At 39.2% G+C, this 24356-nt stretch overlaps 1 protein-coding gene across 5 annotated transcripts; it reads left to right on the top strand.

Moving 5' to 3' along the window:
* The first annotated feature begins 681 nt into the window (after window positions 1–681).
* On the top strand, window positions 682–22757 carry LATS1 (large tumor suppressor kinase 1). 5 transcript variants are annotated; one of them, XM_042016625.1, is made up of 9 exons: window positions 682–769; window positions 1657–1855; window positions 4636–5141; window positions 7710–7845; window positions 9664–11189; window positions 15834–16416; window positions 17114–17296; window positions 17542–17648; window positions 18596–22757. In XM_042016625.1, exons 3-9 carry the CDS (start codon window positions 4791–4793, stop codon window positions 19112–19114), a joined length of 3405 nt encoding a protein of 1134 aa, XP_041872559.1. In that variant the 5' UTR covers window positions 682–769; window positions 1657–1855; window positions 4636–4790; the 3' UTR covers window positions 19115–22757. The 5 variants fall into 5 exon arrangements, with proteins under 5 accessions (XP_041872559.1, XP_041872558.1, XP_041872557.1 ...); XM_042016624.1 differs by having other exon boundaries at window positions 9661–11189; XM_042016623.1 differs by having other exon boundaries at window positions 7710–7860.
* Window positions 22758–24356: the final 1599 nt, after the last annotated feature.

Raw genomic sequence — 24356 nt, 5'->3', positions numbered from 1 at the left:
ACGTCGGCGCGAGTGGCCTTGGCCGGCTGTGGCAGGAGCACCTTACCTGATGCACATTCCCTGTGTGTCTGGCTGCAGGAGCTGGACGGTGCACGGGGGACAGGGCTGTCCTCCCTTTGCAGCGCAAGGTACTGAGTTGCCGATGAGCTCCTTAGAGCAGCTTAAATTTAGCTTCCCGATTTATTTGAAGTGCAAAATATGGAAATTAAATGGATCACTCCGACTGCTAACGTGTTGGTTTTCCTTCCTGTTGGTCTGTAACGAGTCCATCGCGCGGGCATCAGCTGGATCACGAGGCTCGGCGGAGCTTTCTGCCCTCATTAAAAGAAGATCAGAAGATCGGAATTTGTCCGTGGTGCTCGGCACTGGCCCGGGAGAAGCAAGCCGTGCCTGCCGCCGGTGCTGTGCATGTGCTGCTGCCCCGCACGGGCTCGCAGGGGTTACAGGGCGCTGCCGCTCCCCGCCGGGGCGGGCGGGAGACGCCGCAGCTCCATCCGGGAGCGGCCGGAGCCGCGCGAGGCAGGCCGGGATCTGCCCATATCCGGGCGGCTCCGCGGCGGGGACACCGACAAAATGGCGGCGCCGAACTGAGCGGCCCGAGGCGGCGGCGGGCGCTGGCGGAGGGACCGAGCGGGCGCTGGCGGCATCGCCGAGGGGCGGAGGGAGGGAAGAAGGAAGGAAGGGAGGGAAGACCCGCGGCCGGTCGGCGCCGCGCGGGCGGGGCCGAGCTCAGAGCGCCCGGGGCGTTATCGCCGCCTTCTCGCCGCAGGTAGAGTTCGCCGTGCGGGGGCCGCAGGGGGGTCGGGCGGTAACGGGCCCGGTCCGGCTCGGCCCGGCGGTCCTGGGCCCTCTGCGGGACGCGGCCGTGGCAGGAGCGAACTCAGGTCACGCCTCGGGCCGGCGGGGCGACAGAAGCGCAGGTGTCCCAGTGGGGCGCGTTCGGGATACTCCTCCCGGCGGTGGAACCCTTCTGGCCTGCGTGGTCCTTGGGAGGCTGGGTCCTGCTGTCCTGCAGGATTCGGTGCCGGCCTGAGCCAGCGCAGTGGGGTTTTTGGTGCTCGGAGGCTGGCGTGCTGTTCTTAGCCGTGAAGCTCGCTCCGAGGTGCGCCTGAAATAAGTCCTGCTGCTCCCGGGAATACATGCGTACGTAGAAGAGCTGTATCCTGCTAAAGGACATAGCAGAGCGTAAGAATGGAAACAAACCGAGTGAATGCACAATGTTCCTAGTGTTCAGCTGGCCTCCGGTTCTTTCCAGCTCTTGCTTCTCTGACCGTATGTAGTTCTATGTGCTAATTTCAGGGTCCATTTTTCTCCTCATCCTATGGAAACTTTTAGCATTGGAAATGCATCCTTTGGGAAATTGCTGTTGCAGCTCAATGACTTGTTACCTGACAGAAGAGCTTCCTTTAGTTGGTCTGAACCAAGTCCCTACAAACTTAATTTTAGGATTTGCAAAGTCTCTGTTACTTTCTTTATCCCTAGCAGTGAAGCATTCTGTTTATGTGTAAAATAAGCTGTTAGAATAAGTACATGACAGAGGGTACATAAATAGATTTATATGTGATGCTCAGTACTCAGTTGGAAATACGAGCATTGAAAGTATTTTTATAAGGAATATTAGAGTTACGTTACAAAGCTCTGTATTTTTTTCCTCAGAAAATCGTGGGATTCATTGACAGTTGTGTGTTGCCCTTCAGAGAATCACAGACTGGTTTGGGTTTTAAGGGACCTGAGAGATCATCTGGTTCCAACCTCCTGCCATGGGCAGGAACACTTCCCACTAGACCAGGTTGCACCAAGCCTCATCCAGCCTGGCCTTGAACACTTCTGAGTTTTCATTCAAGCACTTATTTATGTAAGTCCAATCTTTCATGATTATAATGTTAAAAAGACAAGGTGGGTTTTTTTCCCTTACAGTTTGACCTGTAGAAGAAAATACTGTATTCCCAGATTTTGAAAGGAAGTAAAAGATTATTTTATTCAACTCCTTTAGAGAAGAGAATTTAATCAGCAGAAACAGCTGCATTAACAAACAGATCATTAAAGGACACAAAACTACAAGGGGGAATAGACATCAGTTCCCTTGGATACAGTTGGTGTTTGCTAGTTAGAAGTACAAAATTGAGATACATTTCTTACTCAGCAGTCAACACTTTCTTCCTTTAAAATGTGTGCAAATGTCTCTTAAGTAGAGGTGACAATTTTGAGATTCATGTATAAAGCAAGGTGAACTGTAGTAGTTCCTGCTTTCTGGAGGACTAATTAGATTTGTTTTCCGAGAATTAAATGCTGCCAAAAGGAACAACCCACCAAAAAAAGTTATTTATTTGGGTAAGTTCCTTAGCTTGGTTCGTGCTGTTTGGCCTTACAAACAGTTGTGCTGTCTTTGTAAGTGGTGGGAGATCAGTGGAGTGGCTGGTTTACACTTCTAAACCTAAGCTGCTGCTAAAAATTGAAGGGAGAGTGCAGCTTTATTTTCCAAGATTGCTCCTGATTTATGATTTAAGTGTCCTGTTAATTTAACTTTGATTTATTTTAGGGGTGTTAGATTTGTCTATCTCAGCTACCTGAGGTAACCGTAAAGCAAATACTGAAATATGAGATGCAATTTGTAAAATATGTAGGTACAAACCCCTTGTTTTCTGCTGAATTCCAGGCCTTTGGAATTTGTTAAAAGCTTATGGGTATTTTGTCAAGTTTTCGCTTTATTTTCTTTGGAAAAAGTTTTCCACAAAGTATTTTCGATGTGGTCTTAAATATGGCATGTTTGGAAAATTATTTTGAAAGTGGCCAAAATTAAATTACATTTTATTGCTCTCATGCTGTACTTTCTGTTGATTTCTGGATTTCTTAATACTTTGAGCAAAATTTCACTGTTAACTATTAAAATGCACTCTTATGTGTGATGATCTTTTTCTTATTCAGTGAGCACTGAAGAATTACATGCTATCAGACTGCATTAAAAAATATATATAACTACCCAACTACACTCATTTAAGGTTTCAAGCCTATCACAGTGCAAAGAAAGCTTGTGGGTGCAGTTATACCCATTAAGATTTAGATAGTTTCTAAGGGAAATTCTGTTATTTCTAAAATGGTTTTCCTAGGAGAATGGGATTAAGTGGATGTCCTTTGTGTTTCTTTTCGCAGTCCTCATTTATGTATTACTTCCCAGCTTTCAGGTTTTGTTCAGGTAGCACAAGTATTTCTTTCATATAATTTCCATGTGTTTTAGAGAGTTCTTTTTCCTATTAACTTGTCATATTCTTCCTCAATTGCCGAGTCACTAATTGGTTTGTGGCAGTGCGAGTATTATAGAAGTGAAACCTGAATGAAGAAAGAGTGACTTTTTTGTAGACTGTAAAATTTAGATACTTGTTTAATTTATGTCTAATATGAGAAGCACTTAGCAACACAGTAGTAAAGGAACAATGTTAGTTGAGCTTCACCATTTTTATTGCCTGTGAGGGAAAGACAGTGCTGAAACATTTAATTTATCTTGCACTGTCTTAGTAACCGAGCTTCTTCTGTGAAGCAGTAGAGACTGAAAAAGTTTTATTTCATGGTATTCTAAAGAGGCAAATGCTCTCCAATTTCTTCAGTGTTTCACTGTGGTTGCTTTATTCTTTGCCATGGCAGTTGCAGTACTAATGCCCAGCCTGGACACAGAGATTTGAGTTCTCTGCAGACACAGGGCTCTTTCCCTGATGAGTCAGCGCCTTCAAAATGCAAACGTTTTTTATTTGGCTTTTGGCAGAAAATTCCGTTTCCCTTACCAAATGTCATAGCTATGCTCTCAGCGAATTTGATGCTTGAGTTGGTGAACAATTTTACAGTAAAAAAAAAAAACTGATTAAATTTTCTTTGATTCTCTTCCTGCTCTCATCTTCCCTTGTGTAAAATAAATTTTAAAATTAATTAACCATTGACAAAGACTGGTTCAAGGAGACTTGAGCTAAGAGACTGTGACAGCCTCTGAATCTGAACCCTTAAAGAGATTCAAGTGGCAGATGGTACAAGAAATCATAAAGTTGTATGTGATGAGCTAGGCAAGTGTTTACTTTTTACATATGTGACTGCTAGAGAATGGATAAAATCACTGTAATTACATGCTCTTACTGATCTACTTCTCACTTCCCTCTTTTTGTGGAGCTTGATGTCAGAATCATTGAACAGCGAGGTTATTTGGCCCATATCCTGGCTAACTGGGTAGTAGAGTTGGCTCTTCTGGCTGTAAAGGTGTTGATGGAGAGAACGTGGGTGACAAGTGGACACAGGAGAGAGGGGAGGAAAGGAAGCAGTGCTTGGGTAGCACAAACCAGTGGTTCACGTCAGCTCTTGAAAGCTTTTTCTGCCACACAGAGGAGTTGCTTTCCACTCTGTCCACATCCTTTGCAATTCAGGACTGTTTAGACTTGAGGCACCTAAAACATTTGTTGTTAACAGACAGTTAAAAACCCAACGTAGTTTGTAAATTAGGTAAAGACTGCCTGAAGAATTTGTTTAGCATGCTTTTAGTGTCTGTGAAGGCAGAACTGCATGTGAACATTTCACTGCCACCAGTGCTACATTGTGAATTATTTTACTGCTCTGTTTAATGTGATTTTTTTTTTTTTGGTTTGGTTTTGTTAACAGAATAGCAGTTTTGGCTTGTGACAAACTCCAGCGCTACAAGAACCAAGTTTTCACGGTGAACAGCCACTGCTTTCACAAGTTCTGACATCAGCCAGTCTTCCTTGAATTCTGGTGTGCGCGAGTCCTTGGTGGAGGTTGCATATATACATGTTTTCATGAAGAGAAGTGAGAAGCCAGAAGGTTATAGACAAATGAGGCCTAAAACTTTTCCTGCCAGTAGCTATACTGGCAGCAGCCAGCAGATGCTACAGGAAATACGAGAGAGCCTCAGGAATTTGCCTAAACCCTCAGATGCTGCTAAAGCTGATCACAGCATGGGCAAAATGTTATCTGAAGATCCTAGACAAGGCCGAAATCCCCCCAAATTTGTAACATATCATAAAGTTTTGCAGGAGATAAGAAACTCACTTCTGCCTTTTGCAAATGAAGCAACCTCAGCTGTCAAAGGAACATCAGAAGTTAATCGACAAATGCTGCAAGACTTACAAGCTGCTGGCTTTGATGAGGTGAAGTGTATTATTTTGAAGATTTGGTGTTCTGCTAGCTATAAACTATTAGTGCATGTTGGAGGGGGTGTTGGTGAGGGAATGTTTGAACAGCATGATAAGCAAAAAGCTCCTTCAAAATCTGGTAGGCTTCTGATTAGGACATGAAACCAGTAATAGTGGGGGATGTAGAAGAGGACTAGAAGGATTTAGAGAGACTTGGCTTTGTTTTTTTTAAACATCTTGTCCAGGTTGTTCTTATGTGGTAGGTTGTTTTAATTATTTATATAATTTTAGGCAGAGAGGACTGGACTCTCTATAACATGGATTTTGCCTCTGATACTCATAGCAATTTTGGATTGTGCTCAATTAAAATAGGTAGATACAATATGGCTGTTCTAAATTGAAAGGCAATACCAATTATTTTGGAAATTAATCTGAAATGTGGTTTCCAGGAATGAAAAAGGAATACACTTACAGCTCCTGTGTTTATACCAGGACCTGCACGTCAAAGTAAATCACGTTTGTTTTCATGCCTTCTTTGTAAACCTGGGTACAAAACAGGTTTACAAAAGAGCTAACAAACCACTCATCTTTCCAAAGGAAAAAGGCACAGTACCAGAACAGGGATTAACTTTACAGGCATGCACTGCTTGCAGTAGTGACCAGCTCATGAGTTCTGCTGTCTGTGATGCTTTTGGTATTTACAGAGAGATCTACCTCTACCAAGAGTGAGCTTCTCCAAAACTACCAGCTGGCTTTCCCTTAGCATTTGTTTTTTCAAAGTAGATTGGTTCGCAGGTCCATTTTTACAGATTGAACCTGCAGCTGGTTTTGCAAACTGAAGTTTTTGGTACGTGGCTGGATAATAAACTAGAAAGGTGTCTTAAGTTGGTATTTTTGTTGGATCCTTCGTATCTTGAAGCCTTTTGCTCCTGCCGTTTGTTCTTGGATACAACTGCGAATTCCCATGACACTTGTGATTATATGGGGCTTTTTTCAAGCACAGTGCCAGCATAAGTCCTTTCTGCCATGTGTTAACCTGCAGTTGTGTCACCACAAAAACCCATATGGCACTCATCCACATATGCCACTAGGAACAGATACAGCTGAAGGAGGAAAGCATTTTTCTTGGTTGGGAAGTTTCAAAACGTATTGAATTTTTTTTTTTTTTTTCCAAATTAAATATAACAAACATTCTTGTTATTTCCCCCCATCCCTCAGGTAGTAGGTAGAATTAATGGTTAAAGTGGAACAGATAGATATCAGATGTGTGTATATAGATAGTTTTTTATATATATATATGTGTGTGTGTGTGTATAATAATCAGGGTACAATGATGTTCATTGTGTTTGGGGTTTTTTTATCCTAAATAGCTTATGGAAAATCTTGTTTGCTTACTATGGTGTAAGTACATATGTTCTGCGTAAAGTGATAACTCTTTAAGGCATTGAATACTTCATATCACATAGGTAACCAAATTTTTGAGCTGAAAATACTGTATCTGCTTTTTATTGTATCAGCTGGTCTGTAAAGATTGCAACAACTTTACTGTATGGGTTTTTTTTAATTTTAAAATCCTTTTTTAAGGTTCTGCTTTGTTCACTTAATATAATTACTGTTTCTGAAGGTTTTATGTAATTTTGTGTGTTTGAGTGTTAAAAATGATGAAAGTAGAAATGTGGCTTTGAATTTGAAGTTGGTACTGACAGCTTCCCTTCTGTGCCCTCTTTGGTGTCCTATTGTTTTGAGTAGGAGGTGAATGCTGTCATATGTTTGTAGTTTGCCTAACAGTTCAAACATCCTGTGAACTGAAGTGATTGCTTTGATGCTGCAAAATATGGCCATAACAAATCATTAAAAAGAGTGTGCTTTAGCTATAGGGAGCTATGCTGTTGATTTGTCTCAAAATTGTTGGGTCAGCTGTACAGATCTCATTCAATATAAATGGGAGAGCATCATCTCTGGAATTCTGCCTCAGTTGCTTGACCTTATTTCTTTCAAGTCAGTGGAAAAGCCACTGGCCCATAATACATTTTCCATTGACTGAGATGGGCTTGTCCATCAGATCAAAACTTGCGTTTGGATCTCTAAGAACACAGAGCCTAAATCTACGACAGAAGTAATAAAGAGTTTCTGCTGGTAATGTTGTATTCATCAGGAGGAATTTTTGAACTAAAAAGATCCAAATTTCACATTAGGCTATCTATATTTATTTATATCTTTTGTAGAATAACTTGGGTTGGAAGGGATGTCTGGTCATCATGTAACCTGTTAGCTGGGTAATGCACTGCAGTAAAAAATGCTTGTATGACTAAGCTGTTGTATGAATAGCAAGATGACATGATTCACATCAAACTACAGTGCTTCAACAAGTTAACTTTTTTCCTGAACATTGAGACTGCTGTACTGTTTTGCATGATCTCTTCTGGAGAAGACATTTTAAAATTCGTTTTAAAACAATTGAGAGAAATTGATACTTTGTACTTTGGTAAAATTAGTGGAGGATATTTGGCTAAATAACCATGATTTTTTGGTATTTTCTGTGATTTTCTTGTAAATTATTTTTGTATATAATTTTCTCTTTAGGATATGGTTGTACAAGCTCTTAGACAAACGAACAACCGTAGTATAGAAGCTGCCATTGAATTTATAAGTAAAATGAGCTACCAGGATCCTCGCCGGGAGCAGATGGTTGCAGCAGCAGCAAGACCTGTAAACGCAGGTATGAAGCCACCAGGTAGGTGTCTCCATGGTGACACAGTAACTCACTGAGTGTATTCTTATAGGAGATAAATAGAACATAGTAAATTTTGCCTTCACGTGCTTACAGTGGAACACAGATGCTGAGATACAGGATTTTTGCTTTTAAAAACAGCATTTTTAACATCTAACGTAATCCTTCCGAAAGTTAGGTCCATTTTACATGAATTTCTTAAGCATTGTTTTATAACTGCATGGTTTTATTACTGTGCATAAATATTTTATACAAGGAATGGCGTTCAGATCTCGTTTTGATAATTCTTGTCCCTTGTTGATGTGGTGCCTGTATTTTGTTCTGTGTCAGGTGCCATTTAGAAATAAATGCTGAATTCTTGTTTTAATTTTTTGTCTCACTTCACACACACTCCCACACAACAGCGCTCTGTATGTGTATTTTTGTATATATATGTGTGTGTATTTATATGTCATACAACTATATTTGTATTTTAGGATGTTACGTTTCAGGATCCCTCTCAGCTTAATTTCCTGCTTGGTTCCAGGTTTTGTTTGTATAGTTTTTAAGGCAGGCTTCATGTTCTTAGAGGCGTTAGAGGACAGACTATGTCTTTACTAGCAGAGTCAGAATTTTGCCTCTTGCTATTATTTCTTTCTTAACAGATACTACCACATTTTTAATGCAACTTGATGTCTTCTTTTCAGTAGCATACACCAAAACAAAGGGTAACTTTAAAATGCATCAGAAATACTGAACTTTTATTTGACTAAAGTTGGGTGCTGAGCTGCTAGCACTGGAGTTAGATTTTAAATTAGCAGTATAGGTAGGAGAAAAAATTAGTCAGGAGTAGCAAAGAATAGTGTTATTTTTCTTTAGTCTGTCAAGCAGGATTAGTTGGTGCTTGTGTGAAGTTCATAGGTAAATTCCACCATTTAGACAAAATTTCATTGTTACTTGCAGAAATATAGTAATTAACACATTTTTTTAGTGAGGATAGAGTGATTTTCAGCAGCTAGACTACTGTATGTGTTTAGACATATCTTAGTGTTAACATTGTAAAAACCACAGTAAGACTGCTTGCACTATCAGTTCCTTGTATATTTTGTTTATATGATGCAAAATAGCATCTGTGAAGTAAATATCTAACAGGGTTTTGCTCTGTAAGTTTTGAATTTGTACAGTTTTAATTCTTGCCTCTCTATCTATAACACTTTTACTCAAAAAAACCACAACTTTTAAAATTGAAGTAGTTAGTCAAATTCTGCATACAGGGAATATAACAAGTCTGGATGATCTGTATGCATACAAGTGTGCAAGCCTTGATTTTACGGCATTCAGTTAAATTTATAATAGTTTAAGAGCGCTCAGTGTTTTGCAAGTGTTAACTGGAAGGGATAGCAACATAACATTTTTTTCCATGCTGTTACTTTTTTTGCATTTGTGCTGGACATTCTGAGAATTTCTTGTACATGTGATTAAAAATATGTTGTGTGCCTAATAATTCTGCATATTACCATTTTTTCAATTAAGTTTTGCATTTTTACTGAAACAAAATGTATTTTCAGGAGGGTGATTTCTAAAAAATTACTTTCTAGTATTATATAGTTTCAATTTTTTTTTTCTCTTATATGTGCACTGAGTCTATTACCATGCAGTGCTGTGTATTACTAGAGAAAGTTTTCATGTGAAGTACAGTGGATTATATTGTGTCAGAGAATTCAAGTCCTGTTTCTGTAGTAATTAATGCAGAACGAAATATTCAAAGCAGTAAATAGGAATAAGTTCTAATAATGTAAATGCTGTGTTTTCTTCTCGTGGAAGCAGGGGCTGTCCAGCAGCCAGTTAACCGCAAGCAGAGCTGGAAGGGTTCTAAGGAGTCCTTGGTTCCTCAGCGGCACGGCCCTTCCCTGGGAGAGGGGGTTGTTTATCGCTCAGAAAGTCCCAGCTCCCAGCCTGATGTAGGAAGGCCGTTATCTGGATCCGGCATTGCGGCATTTGCTCAGGCTCATCCTGGCAATGGACAAAGAGTGAATCCCCCACCTCTACCACAGATAAGGAGTGTCACTCCTCCTCCTCCACCTCCTCGGGGGCAGACACCCCCTCCAAGGGGAACTACTCCTCCACCTCCTTCCTGGGAGCCAAATTCTCAAACAAAGCGGTACTCTGGAAACATGGAATATGTGATCTCCCGTATTTCTCCAGTGCCACCAGGAGCGTGGCAGGATGGTTATCCACCTCCACCTATGAATCCTCCTCCTATGAATTCATCCACACAGGGTCAGAGAGGCATGAGTGCTGTCCCCATTGGCAGGCAACCAATAATCATGCAGAGTTCTGCCAACAGCAAGTTTAGTTTTCCCTCAGGAAGAGCTGGAATGCAAAATGGCAATTGTCAGGCAGAATTCATAGTTCACCAGAATGTGGTGTCCGGGAATTCAGTGAGTCGCCAGCCACCCCCATACCCAATGAATCCAACTAACAGGCAGAGTCCCACAGCACTACAGATGCAGGCAGGAGGATCTGCTCCTCCTTCAGCATACACCAACGGGAATCTTCCTCAGGCAATAATGGTGCCAAACAGAAATAGTCACAACCTTGAACTTTACAACACAAATGTAGCTGGAATACCTGCGTCCTGGTCACAGCCTTCTCCTGTGCAGCCGCAGTCATCGCCGGGCAATGGGCACGACATGCCTACATGGCAGCCCAGTGTTCCCATGCGGTCAAACTCTTTCAACAATCATCACGGCAGCAGGCAGAGTCACTCTGGCAGCTCCCAGCCTTCAGCCACCACAGTGACAGCCATAACGCCAGCTCCCATTCAGCAACCAGTGAAAAGCATGCGAGTGTTGAAACCAGAGCTGCAGACTGCCTTGGCACCCACTCACCCTTCTTGGATGCCACAGCCCGTGCAGACTGTTCAGACCATTCCCTTCTCCGACAGTCCCTCTACAAACATGGCAGTTATGTCTCCTGTTGCGGAGGCTCCAAATTACCAGGGTCCCCCACCACCTTACCCGAAACACTTGTTACATCAGAATCCTTCTGTCAATCTGTATGAGGCAGGACCCAAGCTCAACAAGGAGGAGCCACCTCCTTTATCCAGGGAGGATGAGAATGAAAAGAATTACGAATGTGTTGATTCAACAGATAAAGAAAAGAAACAAATTACAACCTCACCTGTTCCTGTTAGAAAAAACAAGAAAGATGAGGAAAGAAGAGAGTCGCGCATTCAAAGTTATTCCCCTCAAGCCTTTAAATTCTTCATGGAACAGCATGTGGAGAATATACTCAAGTCACATCAGCAGCGTTTGCATCGGAAAAAACAGCTAGAGAATGAAATGATGCGGGTAAACTCTTCCTTCTTTCTAAATCTATGGCTAAACTGTTCCTGTATTAATTTTATGAGATATGTCTTAATTGTAGAATTAAATAGCACAGATAAGTAGAACATTTTGGTACACTGTGGTATTGAAGTCTATTTTTAATCGTAGTATTCATGTGGCAAGTTACTTCCTTGTCTTGTTTACCTATTTAATTTTCTTCTTAGAAATTGATTTTCAATTAAGTTTTTTGCACGTCTAAATGTAATTTGTATGGCCTACATACAGTAAGGCAGCAGAAGCAGAATAATTGTTGCATGAACTGAGATGTAGCTACATGACTCATAGCTTTTTGTTATGGGTTCTATTTAATCCTGATTTTTGAGTTATATGCAATATTTTAATGGTTTTAAAAAATGTTTCTTTTTTTTTTTAAATGCATAGTGCAGATACAAGCAAAATGGTGACAAGTGGCAGGCTGGTTAGTGCACTAATATAGTCACCCAGTGATATTTTTTACATTCTGCAGTTTGTTACCAGTAGGGATAATTTTTTTAAGTTAAAAAAAAAAAAATTTAAAGGTTATTCGGGGGTTTTTTTTAAGAGTGAAAGAGACATGCTATTTTTTGTGTAATTATTTTGTAATCCATGCTGTAAATGTATCTGTTTAAACAAGAGCAATTGAAGGGCATAATTATGAAACAAATACATGTGAAATCAACTGTTTTCTGCCTGCATGGAGTCAGTGGTCTATTTCTGGTATTTCAGCATTCTATTAAACCAAATCAAAAGGGTAAAAACTGGAGCTGACATAGGCATATGTCATTTCAAAAGAGAAAATACTGAGAAGTAGTGAAACGAAGATTTACAGAAAGGTGAAATTGAGATGTGTCACATATATATATATTTCTTAACAATTGTAGTTGAAAGTTTGACATAAGTATGATATACCTTTTTATTTATTCTATGAGAGGATGTATTTGGCTTATGCCACTTTCTTGACATGCTGTTTTTTAAATCTGTGTTTTCTTACTCTGAAAATTCTTACTGTAAGCTGTAGTCTTTTGTTAGTGTTTGTTTAATCACGAATATGTAAATATTAGCAAGATTTCATCCTGGAACTCTTACTAGATCTTTATTCTTAGTCTTCTCTCTTTCCTTTTTCACTTCACTAACAGCTGATTTAAACTGTTAAGGTGCGGGAAGCTTTCCTGAACACTGTAGCCTCCATCCCTGTGTAGACAAGTAAGATTCTGAAGCAACAGTGTTTCTTAAGAATAGCATGATCCCTTTTTAGAGGGCTTTGCATGCAATCCTGCATCAAAATTACGCATGAATTTATTTTGGCTATTTTTGAATACTTAAATGTAAGATTACAATTAATGTTGATTTGCAAACTTCACTTTCCCTTCTTACTGTGTTGTGTTCTGTAGTATCTCAGAATAGCTATTACTTATATGAAAGCACTGATACAACTTTTCTTGATATTTTTCTTGTGCATTTAAAGCCCCTTAAGTGGGGGTATTTTATAATGTTTATAATGTTTATGCTAGATTTTTAATAGTTATGCTAGATTTAAAGCTGGGATGTTAATTACAGGCTGAAGGGTGGAAGATGGGATATTATGCTTCAGCAGACCTCTCCTTTTTCATAAGCGCATAGGAGAGGAATGCCACAACAATAAAGTGTATTTTGGGTCTTCATGAGGAGGAGAAAGGAAAACGCACTCATTGTTTATTTTCAGAAAGTTTTAAGAAGATTAAGCAAGTTTTGAATTCCTTCTTTTCTCCCCTTTGAATTTTGGAAGAAAAAAATCCCAGAATGCCTCCCTATGACAATACCTACTTTCACAGGATGCTGTATTTCTAACATGTGACATATTTCTATGCTGTCAGGTTTCCTAGTAGTCTCAAAAACGTTTGCTTTAGATGTGTGAATTTGGCCAAGAGTTATAATAGGTGTCTTTCTTGCAAAGAGAAACTGAAGTCATCCTTTAAGGCAGAGCGAGATGAGGAAGGAGCAAAACGAGAGCAAATTGTGTGATGATAGAGAGCAAGTGAGGAGCAACACTCTGGTGTCTGGCATTTTTGTAGAAATAATCAGAGATATATATATGCAGAAAAGTTTGGGCAGCTGACAGCTTGTTAATTTTTGGTAAATGCTGAAGCTAAGGAGAGTTCTAGGGAAAATACAGCAATTCAGAGAGAAGGTTTGTCATTAGCATTTGGTTTAGTGGATGACATAGGGAAAAATGAAGGTGGATTGAGGGAAGAGATGACAAATTGCAGTACTTGGGCTAGTCTTTTACAATAAAACTGTTAGCATGCAAGAGATAGAGAGCAAGTAGAAGAAAGCAAAGCTACGAGGGTTTTAGAGACTCTTCTCTGTATGTCCTGCAGTGATTAATTACTGTATTGAGTCTCATTCCTAGGGGATTGTTGCCATCTATGTTTTATTCATTGCTACCTTTGTCAATAATGGGTGAAGTTCAGGTTGTGGCAAGTTGGTCTGTACTGAGGCAGACTTTAGGGTTCAGGTGGGCTTTGAGAAGGTGACCCCACCATTATTTGAACAGGTCTTCAGTTGTCTTCTTGACATTTGTAAGTCTTTAAAAAATCCTTCCTTCTCCGTTGAAGTGTGCCTTAAGCCTGTTCATTCACAGAAAAATTAAGATGTTTCTGTCTTGGAATACAGTACACAGATATTCCCACAGTAAGACAATTTTTTGGTTCAGAATAGGTAGTTGAACCTATTTCCCACACCAGTCTTGAATCTACTGCTACCCAGTCCTAACTACTGCCTGAGGTCCACAAAAAATTTTGTCTACAAATTTGAGACAGCCTTCTCCATTTAAGTGTTACCAAATTTGTATTCCTTGTGAAGTTTGTTTGCATTTTGTATGCATTTTCCTAATTGCATCTCCTTTAGATCCATTTTTGCTATGATGCCTATAAGAAATTTACTGTGTTCTAACGCTATTTTCCTTACTAGGTGACATATAGTAACTTGTAAAAGCATTTTTAAGATACTGAATGATATCTAACTGATACTTTCTCTCACCTTTTTTTCTCAGTCACATCTATTATATTTTGTTTCAAGTTATCTTGGAAGTCAGGCAAGGCCGAAGTTGTCTATTAACATACAGTCTATACAGGTCTAGACTTAGTTACTTAGTCCTATTGATGGTCCTGAGTACTGCTGTGCAGACAGTATCTCAGATATTTAAGCTTTAAAGATATGGAAGCAGCAAGATTTAGTATCAAGAATTGCTATGATGTGACAATAAGAAATGGAAAGCTTTTAGAATAGTGCTTGAGTACAGTTGTGATGTTTGCAGGGATTCAGTGTGGCCATGTTTGAGTTTATGATCAACATGTCCATTAAAAAATAAGGAAATGTGCTACAGGTTGAACTTGGAAATCATTGCTGTGGGATGGTGATTTCAAGCCAGGTAGGCAGATAAAATAATTGAGATGCTGTGAGAAAGGGAGCATATAGTAATTTGAAAGTGCTGTCAGAAAAGCAGGACTGAACATCAAGCTGTGTGGGGATAGTGTCACAGAGAAAAAATACAGAAAATTGAAGACAGATTGTATTCACATTAAAACAAAAAAAGAAGGGTTATTCTATTTCCAGGCCATGAAATTTGCCAAGAAAAATGGCACCAAAATTGAATGGGACTCTAAGGGAATTGAAACCAGCAAAAATACACCAGGAAGCACCCATGTTGGGGTACGATGAGAATGATCAATGTGGTTCTTGTGGATAAGGGTGTCCACACTGTAGGTGATGAGTTGCATGTGGCCTGTGAGTGTTTCAGCTGTCAGAATATTGGTGGCATTGGCTGGAACACCAGGGATGTTCAGTCAAGATAGGGATTTGTACACAGATGGGAGCCAAGAAAAGATACTGTGGGGAGGAGCAAGCCACTTCAAAAGAAAGTACTCTGCTCAGCTGCTTGGTATGTAGAGTGGAGAGCAGTGGTGAGAGTGTGAGCAAAGTCCTGTTAGAAAGGGGTGGGTTGTGTGATAAGAGGGAATATCAGGCCCAGGCTTGTGGTGGAGGCACTGGCTTGGTGTGGGCAGGCAGTAGGAAGCAGTGCCAGTAGGATCTGTTTTGGGTAGCTACATGTGGAAGTGTGAGAGTGAGAAGGAATGCATACTCCCTCCTGCAGCTGGAATTCTAGAGCATGGTCAGTTCAGTGACTTCTGCTCCAGCTAGTCTGTCTTTCCTGTGGCAGCTCCTTAGCCCTCAGCAACTTACAGCTCCTAGACATGTCTTGGCTTTCTTTAACCCTGTAAAGAGAATTGGGGAGAGAGCTGATGCACACTGTTACTCAGATAGTATTATTTGCAGTGGTTTTTATCAGTAATTTGTAAATTACATTTCTTAAGAATATAGTAGTCCCTTCTCAAGATCCTCCTGGTGCATGGCACCTTGTGCATTTTGCTGTTGAAAATGATCACATTTCAGTTTTTTATCACTCCTATATGTTTTCATAGAATCCTAATGTGTAAATTAAAACAAAACCAAACCCCTTTAAGTATTATTTCTTGTCCTGTATATAAGTATTTGGTTTGCTTTGCCTAAGCCTTGTAATTAATTATGAGAAGATCACGAAGAATTAAGAGTACTGTTCACTCTTCAGATTTAACTCTGTTTGCTGCACAGGTTGGATTGTCACCAGAAGCCCGGGATCAAATGAGGAAAATGTTGTGCCAGAAAGAGTCAAATTACATTCGGCTAAGAAGAGCTAAAATGGACAAGTCAATGTTTGTAAAAATTAAAACCCTGGGAGTTGGTGCATTTGGAGAAGTTTGCCTAGCAAGAAAAGTGGATACTAATGCTCTGTATGCAACAAAGACTCTGAGGAAAAAAGATGTCTTGCTTAGAAATCAAGTTGCTCATGTTAAAGCTGAGCGGGATATCCTTGCCGAAGCTGATAATGAATGGGTGGTTCGCCTGTACTATTCATTCCAAGATAAGGACAATTTGTACTTTGTAATGGACTACATTCCAGGAGGTGATATGATGAGTCTCCTAATTAGAATGGGTGTCTTCCCAGAAAATCTGGCACGGTTCTACACAGCAGAACTGACATGCGCAGTTGAGAGTGTTCATAAAATGGGCTTCATCCACAGAGATATTAAACCTGACAATATCTTGATAGACCGTGATGGTCATATCAAATTGACTGACTTTGGGCTCTGTACTGGTTTTCGATGGACCCATGATTCAAAATACTACCAGAGCGGTAAGAGAAGTACAAGTATTCTTTACAAGGAATTAAGTGATAAATGATAGAAAGATGACTGTGCCGTTTCCTTTATGAGAAGGTTTAAGTAGGCTTTTAAAAATTCTACTTCATTACTTGAAACAACAGCTGAAGAAGAAGTTGGAGCAAAAGAGAAGTTTTGAGAGTGGTAAAATACAGATTATCTGATAACTTGATTTTAGTTTTCAAAAATAAAAACATACCTTCAAAAACAAGTTTTAAATTACTTTTGATTGGTTTTTATCAAAATATCACATATCTTAGGCCAGACTGTTACACAGTCTGGTGAGAAGATAGAGATTTAAAATGTGATTTTATTTTTTGATGATTTAAATGTTAGAGGTTTTATGTTTATGTAAGTGTAAAAATAATGTACACCCTGTACCCCCAGTGTGGTTATGTTAAGAAAAATCTTGAGAAGTGTTGAGATTGGTATTTTCTCATAGTTATGTCAAAAAGTAGCTTAAAAAAATTGTCCTCAGAGGTTGGTATTTTATATCATAAATAAAAATCAACATCCTGATGTTGATTTCTGTTTTAACTCCCAGGTTGAGTGTTGAAACTGAAACAAACTCTGTCTTGTAACACGAAATGTTAACAGAGAAAGAAAATTTCATATTAGATAAGAACTAAAGTAATCGTCCTCGATTTTGCCATCCTTGTCACTCCATGGCAGGTGATCATGCCCGTCAGGACAGTATGGATTTCAGCAGCGAGTGGGGTGACCCAGCGAACTGCAGGTGCGGGGATCGGCTGAAGCCGCTGGAGCGCAGGGCTGCGCGGCAGCACCAGCGCTGCCTGGCCCATTCCCTGGTGGGCACACCCAACTACATTGCACCAGAAGTGTTGTTACGAACAGGTGATGAATGCATTTTTGTACCACAGTCTCGTTGCGAAGTAACTGGTACTCGGGTGTTCTGCTTCACCTTTCTTACACCGCCGCTTTTCCCAAGGACAGGATATTTTAACAAATAATAAATAGTTGTTAATATGGAAATCTTACATAAGTATTGAAGAGAACTCTTTTGTGAAGTTTTTTATTCTTAGAAATTCAAGATTAAAATTATACGAAGGCTTGACTACCTTATTTGAACTTTATTTCAGGTTACACACAGTTGTGTGACTGGTGGAGTGTTGGAGTAATTCTCTTTGAGATGCTAGTGGGGCAGCCTCCATTCCTGGCACAAACACCACTAGAAACACAAATGAAGGTAACTTTAAATGTCTGGTATTAACAGTCTTAAAAAGGCTTGAAGTTTACATAGTCTTTCTAATTTGTAATGGAAACAAAGGTGATGTTTGAGAGCACTGCCTATTCAAGCATGTTACAAACTATGGAGATTTTAAACTTTATGTTACTGTGGAGGTGCACTTAACTTATAAAGGAATTTCTAGAATCACATTCATAATTTTATCTGGTCATACAGTGAACATGCCAACTAAAAATCATGTCACATCTCAGCCTTTCACTTTTTGTATCTGTTCAGTTATTATTTCCACTTTCTTTTCTTCTCCTCTTCCAGTATCTGGGGGTTCTTTTAGCAACACTTTGCTTCCATGCCTGCTTGCCTGCAGAGGATTTCCTTTGGTGATTTACCTGCAGGTGCCTAGCATGGGAATGTGGAGGAGCAGCAGATGACTGCCTGCTCAGGGCTACTGTCAGCTCAGAGCCTTTGGTCCTTTCCTTCCTGAGCCCCTGCTGTTTCAGTGAAAGCATCAAGGCAGTCTTCTGCAGGTGTCATTTTTGCAAAATTGCATTCAGTTGGTTCAAAAGTAGTGCAGTATTGATTTTTTTTTGAAACTTGAAATCTCTTAGTCTTTACAGTACATCATATAATTCATCTCCCTCACCTTTCTAGGATTGTAAATCATGTGCCTAATCTCAGGTTCCAGGTGCTGGATTTTATAGCAGGGGTAGTCCATACCAGACTAGTTCAGATTTGGAATGTGAATGAACTTTACCTGGATTTTGCCAGATTTCCAGACAAAACATTCCTTGTGTTTCTGAAAGAGCAGCTTCATGTTTTCCCCTCTACTGTGAAAAACCTTAGACGTATTGAATTATTTCTTTGTGATCATTTGTTTTATTTTGTTTTTCTAATGTGTTGTTTCCTTTTTATGAAATTATAAATAAATAACACATGTTTTTGCTTTTAAGGTTATCAACTGGCAAACTGCACTTCATATTCCGCCTCAGGCTAAATTGACTCCAGAGGCCTCCGACCTTATTATTAAACTCTGCCGAGGGCCAGAAGATCGTTTAGGCAAAAACGGTGCAGATGAAATAAAAGCTCATCCATTTTTCAAAACAATTGATTTTTCAAGCGATCTGCGGCGACAGTCTGCTTTCTACATTCCCAAAATTGCTCATCCTACGGACACATCAAACTTTGATCCTGTTGATCCAGATAAATTGTGGAGTGATGATGATAAGGAGGGGAACAGAAATGATACCCTTAATGGGTGGTACAAAAATGGAAAACATCCTGAACATGCTTTTTATGAGTTTACCTTCCGAAGGTTTTTTGATGACAATGGCTACCCATACAACAATCCAAAGCCGATTGAGTATGAGTATGGTAGTTCCCAAAACTCAGAACAGCAGTCAGATGATGATGATGATGATGATGAACAGGCAGGTAGAGGAGTTCAGAGTCGTGATCTGGTTTATGTTTAGTAGAGGAATAAAGGTCAAAAATGAAATAATCAATTTTGCAGCTATAGCTTTTGAAAAGTCTCTTCCTTTAAGAGAATTGAAAGAAGATTGCTAGGGTAAATACATGCACACTTTTTTTTAAACGCTAAAAAATTATGTCTTCACTTTCCCTTTTTTGTACATTTTGTTTCCCCAGAATACAGGGAAATCCTTCTCAAAAATTAATTTATTCCAGGAATGTTAATTGTTTAATTTAGAAGAGGTTTGATGTTAGGTAAAAAAAGTATCACTTGAATATTGTTATTGGTCCGCTGTACTCTAAGTACTCAAAATAGGAAATAGTGATTTTTTTTTTTCTTTTCCCTAAGATGATGCCTGGTATCTATTTGTACATATATTGAATAATTTTAGAGAACAAATCTCTGCTTCAGAATTTTTAATCACAGTTTTTCCATGCATTGACCAAATATAAAACCTACTTTACACTAATAAAGTTCTCTGATACATTTCTGGAGAGAAAAAAAAAAAAGGCTGCTGTACCCTCACTTCTCACTGTATTTAGAGTTATTATTCACAGTGTTGGAAAAACAGCCACCTATCTGGTGAAACGTTTCCAGCTGCTGTGGGAGTGGCCTAGTTCTCAGCTTTGAAACAAGTGTCAGTCCTGGCTATAGTATGATCGTAAGATGATAAAGCATTAGAACTAGTATTTTATTAAATAGTAATTGGATGATATTAGTAACACTGTAGCATGTGAGTGGTACTCTCAAAGCAGGACTGCTCACTCGGAAGCAATTTGTCTCCTGTCATCAGTTCTCCTATAGATGTAAGAGGAAAAGAAGCTTTAGAAACAACACTTTCTGAAATCTAGTTTAATTTTCTGACTACAACCAAACTGTAAAGTGTGTACAGTGCTGCTTTAGGTGGAATTTTTAGTTTGAAAAATAAATTTTAGAATAGTGTCTTTATGATAAATTTGAGATAGTAATGGGAAAAGATTATAAATTATGACTTTTGAGACTTGTTGTGGAGACCCATTTCCCTTGGCTGGAACAGTTTTCCACCTGCTTACACAGGCAGTGAGGAGAAAGGCTGTACATGGGATCTGTCTGAGCTGGCAGTACAGTTTCAATGCTCTTTCACAGCCTGGTTCAGAACAGAATTAGGAACTTAGAGCTGTGCCTGCTGCCTTCTGCATTACTGTTGGCATAATTTCCAGCAGTAGATGATCAGGTATCTCCTAGGGTCTCATGGTGGGACGGTACTGAGCCTGTTGAGGTTACATGGAGCAGGGATGGGAGCATCGCTCTAAGCAGCTTCACCAAGACAAGACCAGGAGTTAGAGTTGAGAGGCAGAAAGAATTATGTTTTTGTCTCTATCCTTCTTTTTCCTAAAATTAACACAGTGGTAAAAAAAAATGCACTATTTTTAGTAAAGTTCATGTCTTTCGAAACATTTCTTCTTCCTTGGAATTGAATTCCAATGGATAATATAATAACATGTGTGTAAGCATTACTGCTTTCCTAAATTATTATTTGTGCCATTGCACTGGCATTGCAACTGTCTAAACATCATGAAACTGATGTTCATAGCTGTTCTTGCAGCAAGCATCAGTTACTAGTTTACTTTTCTCACCAAGCTGGTTTGTTTGCTCATGGCCATTTGTTCTCTTTCTGTGCTCCAGTCCAGTGTCTCTCTTTGTGCCAGTGCAACTGTCTGTAGTACTGTCCTCAATACTGGATCAGCAGAGGAGGTGCTTGTTGGTTAGCATTTGGAGTTTCCTTTCCTGTAAGTGTGGTCATTTGAGTGATCCAGTTTCTAGTGTGGTCCAAAAATGATTTATATTGACATAATGGAGGAACTGCAGCAGGTTAGCAGTGAGGAAACTTCTTAAACATTGTCACAGAAGAAAATGTTTGTGGAAGTTCACCCCTCTACTGTGAAGTGTTTATAATGGTTAGAAGGTGGTTATGAGAAGTTGTTTTCTCAAACAAGTAGTTAGTTGCTTTCTATAATGAAAATGAATTTGCAGCTTAATAAAACAATTCCTGTTCTGCCTTTTCCACAGCTGTTGAAATAGAGTAGCTTTTAAAATTAATTTCATTTAGCTTAAATACTGTAAAATGGCTGCCGTGCATAACTACACCATTTTATATATTATGTACAAAAGATTGCTTTTCATGTAAATAAACTTTAAAGATTATCCTCCCTCACAGTAAGTATCCCAGTAAAACTGGTCTACTTGTCTTGGAGTAAAGTATAATATATTACTGGATAAAGGTAATTTAATCAAGCCTGCCTCACCATTTGTGAAGTGTGCAGAGAAAATAATGTCAATTCATTAAACTGACTCTTAAAATTGCCGTTCTTCTTAGTATATCTCTCCTCTGCCTGCACTATACAATGGTGTGTTCCTGTTAAATACTATTACTGATCTTAGGCAATTTAAAATTAATTTTTAAAAAGGATAGGAAAGTGTCCTGTAAAAGCACTATTTGTCTCAAAAGTGAAACCAGTTGCTTTTATTAAAGGAAATTACTGATTCTTTTAAGGACATGTGCAAGTACTGAAATACTAAATACTCTTTTGCCTTTTTAAACAAATACAAGAAGTGCTCATCTTTAGAATTTGGTAGATGATTCTGGCATTTTCTAATATAATGTATTAGAAGCTGTAATGTACCTTGTTTGAATTTTGCCACCTATATGCTGCAGTATTATATATTTCCTTGCAAAAAGTGCAGTTTGTTACGGTCCAGGTTCTCCTCTGAGAAAGTTAGTTACACATGAATGTTGTCACAATTCTCCAGCACGCTCTGCCATACCCATGTTTTGAAACTTGATGTTTCATACACAGATTCAGAGTCTATTGAGATTCTTCATAGTTGCTGCTTAAAACATGGGTGTTTCACTGGTGACCTATGATGGGGATTGGTTTGTATAGGCAGTGGAGAACAGAGGCTCCTAGCCAGCAGCTGTGGAATTCTGCAGTAAGTTTTAGTTGAGGTTACTTTTACTTTGTAAAGCATGAAAACAAGTTTCTCTTTTATGTGCCCTTGTATACATATTAATTGTATTTATAAAATGTTCTATAATCCTATAACTGTACTGTAAATACTATTTGATATTCAGTGGCATTCTATCCTCGGGCAGGCCCTCTTGCTGTATCTTTTCTATCCTTGATTTGTAATAGAATCTATAGAATATATGGCTAGAAAGTCTCTTTGAGACTGATTATCTTCTGCTGTTGCAAAGCTGTGAGTGGGAATGATTTATTTAGACTCCTTTTAATATTATTCATCTGATAGGCAGTGCAGTGGGTGGGTTCTTAGATGATGCTGTTGTCACTGAAGATACTATTAGGCTTTTGTTTCAGATGATGTGGGTGTTTCAGATCAGACCTTTAAATCTGTTTGCTTTATTTCAGCCAAAGCAAAAAGATACTAAATTGGGTCAATGTCGTAGTAAAATGTTTGAATGCCTTAAGATGCTCATGGTAAAGGCACTATTCAAGTTTACTGATTTATATATATCTATATAGATATATATAGACTTATTCCATGTGTGTATAATGTATATATAATGTCTTTTTTTGTATTATAAGACTGTCAGTTCTTTTGGATTCTCCAATTAAATACATAGACCATCCCACAGTTCTGCTTAAGCGGATCGTTGGTTTATTCTGTGTCTAGTTAGTAAACTTAACAATCTTGCATTATGTCATGGCCATAGTAAGTTATTCACTGGTCTTTTGAGTATTCTTTACTTGTCTCAATCATGACTGGGCATCCCCTTTTGCCAGGTCTCTGCATCCCTGCAATCCAGCTACATGTGTGGCATGTGATCTCTGAATGCCCCTTGGTACATCTGGCTCTTAGACGGTTATGGGGTGGTGGCTTGGGCCATGATCTCCAAGTTTGCTGATGTTCATATGAAAAGAATGTGCATCTTTGCTGACTTTCCCAGTAGGTACGCTGGAGCATCCATCCTCTTCGTGCAGGAGTGCCAGGTTTCCAGTTTGTCAGTGCCCAGAAGTTGAGGAATGGAGGCTTTCTTGCCCTTGCTGACTGAACACACAGCATGTGTTTGACCTGGGGATGGGATGTGAGTGGGTGGTTGCACTGACACCTTAAAAGTTACTTCAGAATAAGAGAGAGAACTCCTGCTCTTGTGAGCAGCCTAACTGAATTACTGGATACTGATAGTCAGTGACATTCCTGAGTTACAGAAACTGTTTCTGTTTTCTCAGAATCGGTTTCTGTAGTGTAGCACTTCATGGAGTAATAAACCCCACACTGAATCTTTATAAGAAGTGAAAATCACATTCTTATTTTTCACTATTCAAATATGAAAGGTAAATGCTAGTTGTCCAAATGAATTTATTTTTCTGTCCTCCTTCACTTCCCTTTACAAGTCCCCTTTATGCTGCAACAGCTCTACTGTTTAACAATAAAATGGCACAAGTGTAACAGTAGAAATGCTATTGTACTTGGCTGTCATCTCATGTTCGTAACCTGTTCTCAAAAGTATGTATTTTGATGTTCAAGTGTTCAGTTTGATGGTGTTCTTTCCATGTCCTCTGCTGGCTCTTTCATCAAAATAAGTAAATATTAGGAATTACTATTACGATTTTTATTATTTACGATACATTATGTATCATGAAGCTGTTCCTTAAGAGGACAATGTATCATAGCTTTCGTCTGTATTTGTCTTTGTGAAAATCCCCTTCTTTAGGTAGACATCTCAAAGTGCTAATGCAGAAACTAGTGTATTATTGGAGAGACTGAATTATATCCTAATTCTTCTACATTTGGGGAGGAGGTTGTGGAAGTACAGCACCATTTTTTATTCATTAGCCCACCTACAAAGGGGAGAAGGGAAATTCCTCCAGCTCTCATCAACCAAGTGCTGTGATACACTTAAAATTTTAGAAGCTCAGCCGCAGCTTTCTGTGTCTTTACAGCTGAAGTAATGTAGGAATGATTATTTTAAATGTAGACACTTGTTAAATGGATAGACTAAAAGTGCCAGTTTAAGAATGGGTAGAAATACAAGAACAACACATAAGAATGGATGTGATATACTTAATTAGAGGATGACATACTGCTGTGGGGGTTTGGAGTTCATCCTGAAGGACTATCATAAACCTCCTGCATTGTGCCCAACCTTTAGATCCTATTTGTTGCTAAGCAGCTGAGTCTATTTAGACAGGTGATGAAGTCCTGCTCCATCAGGACACTCAAGGGCAGTTTCCTGGTCTGAC

Source organism: Corvus kubaryi, unplaced genomic scaffold, assembly GCF_017639235.1.
Source record: "Corvus kubaryi isolate FWS band 111438036 unplaced genomic scaffold, C.kubaryi_AGA036_p1.0 split3-73, whole genome shotgun sequence".
Taxonomy (NCBI): Eukaryota; Metazoa; Chordata; class Aves; order Passeriformes; family Corvidae; genus Corvus; species Corvus kubaryi.
This window is presented reverse-complemented; position numbering and strand designations above follow the sequence as displayed.

Bases quoted from the DNA above. Each gene is read 5' to 3' on its own strand.
- LATS1 (XM_042016621.1), top strand. From the start codon at position 4,791: ATGAAGAGAAGTGAGAAGCCAGAAGGTTATAGACAAATGAGGCCTAAA. The intron at 16,417-17,113 runs GTAAGAGAAGTA...ACTCCATGGCAG, and splicing joins TTCAAAATACTACCAGAGCG to GTGATCATGCCCGTCAGGAC. The intron at 17,649-18,595 runs GTAACTTTAAAT...TTTGCTTTTAAG, and splicing joins CACTAGAAACACAAATGAAG to GTTATCAACTGGCAAACTGC.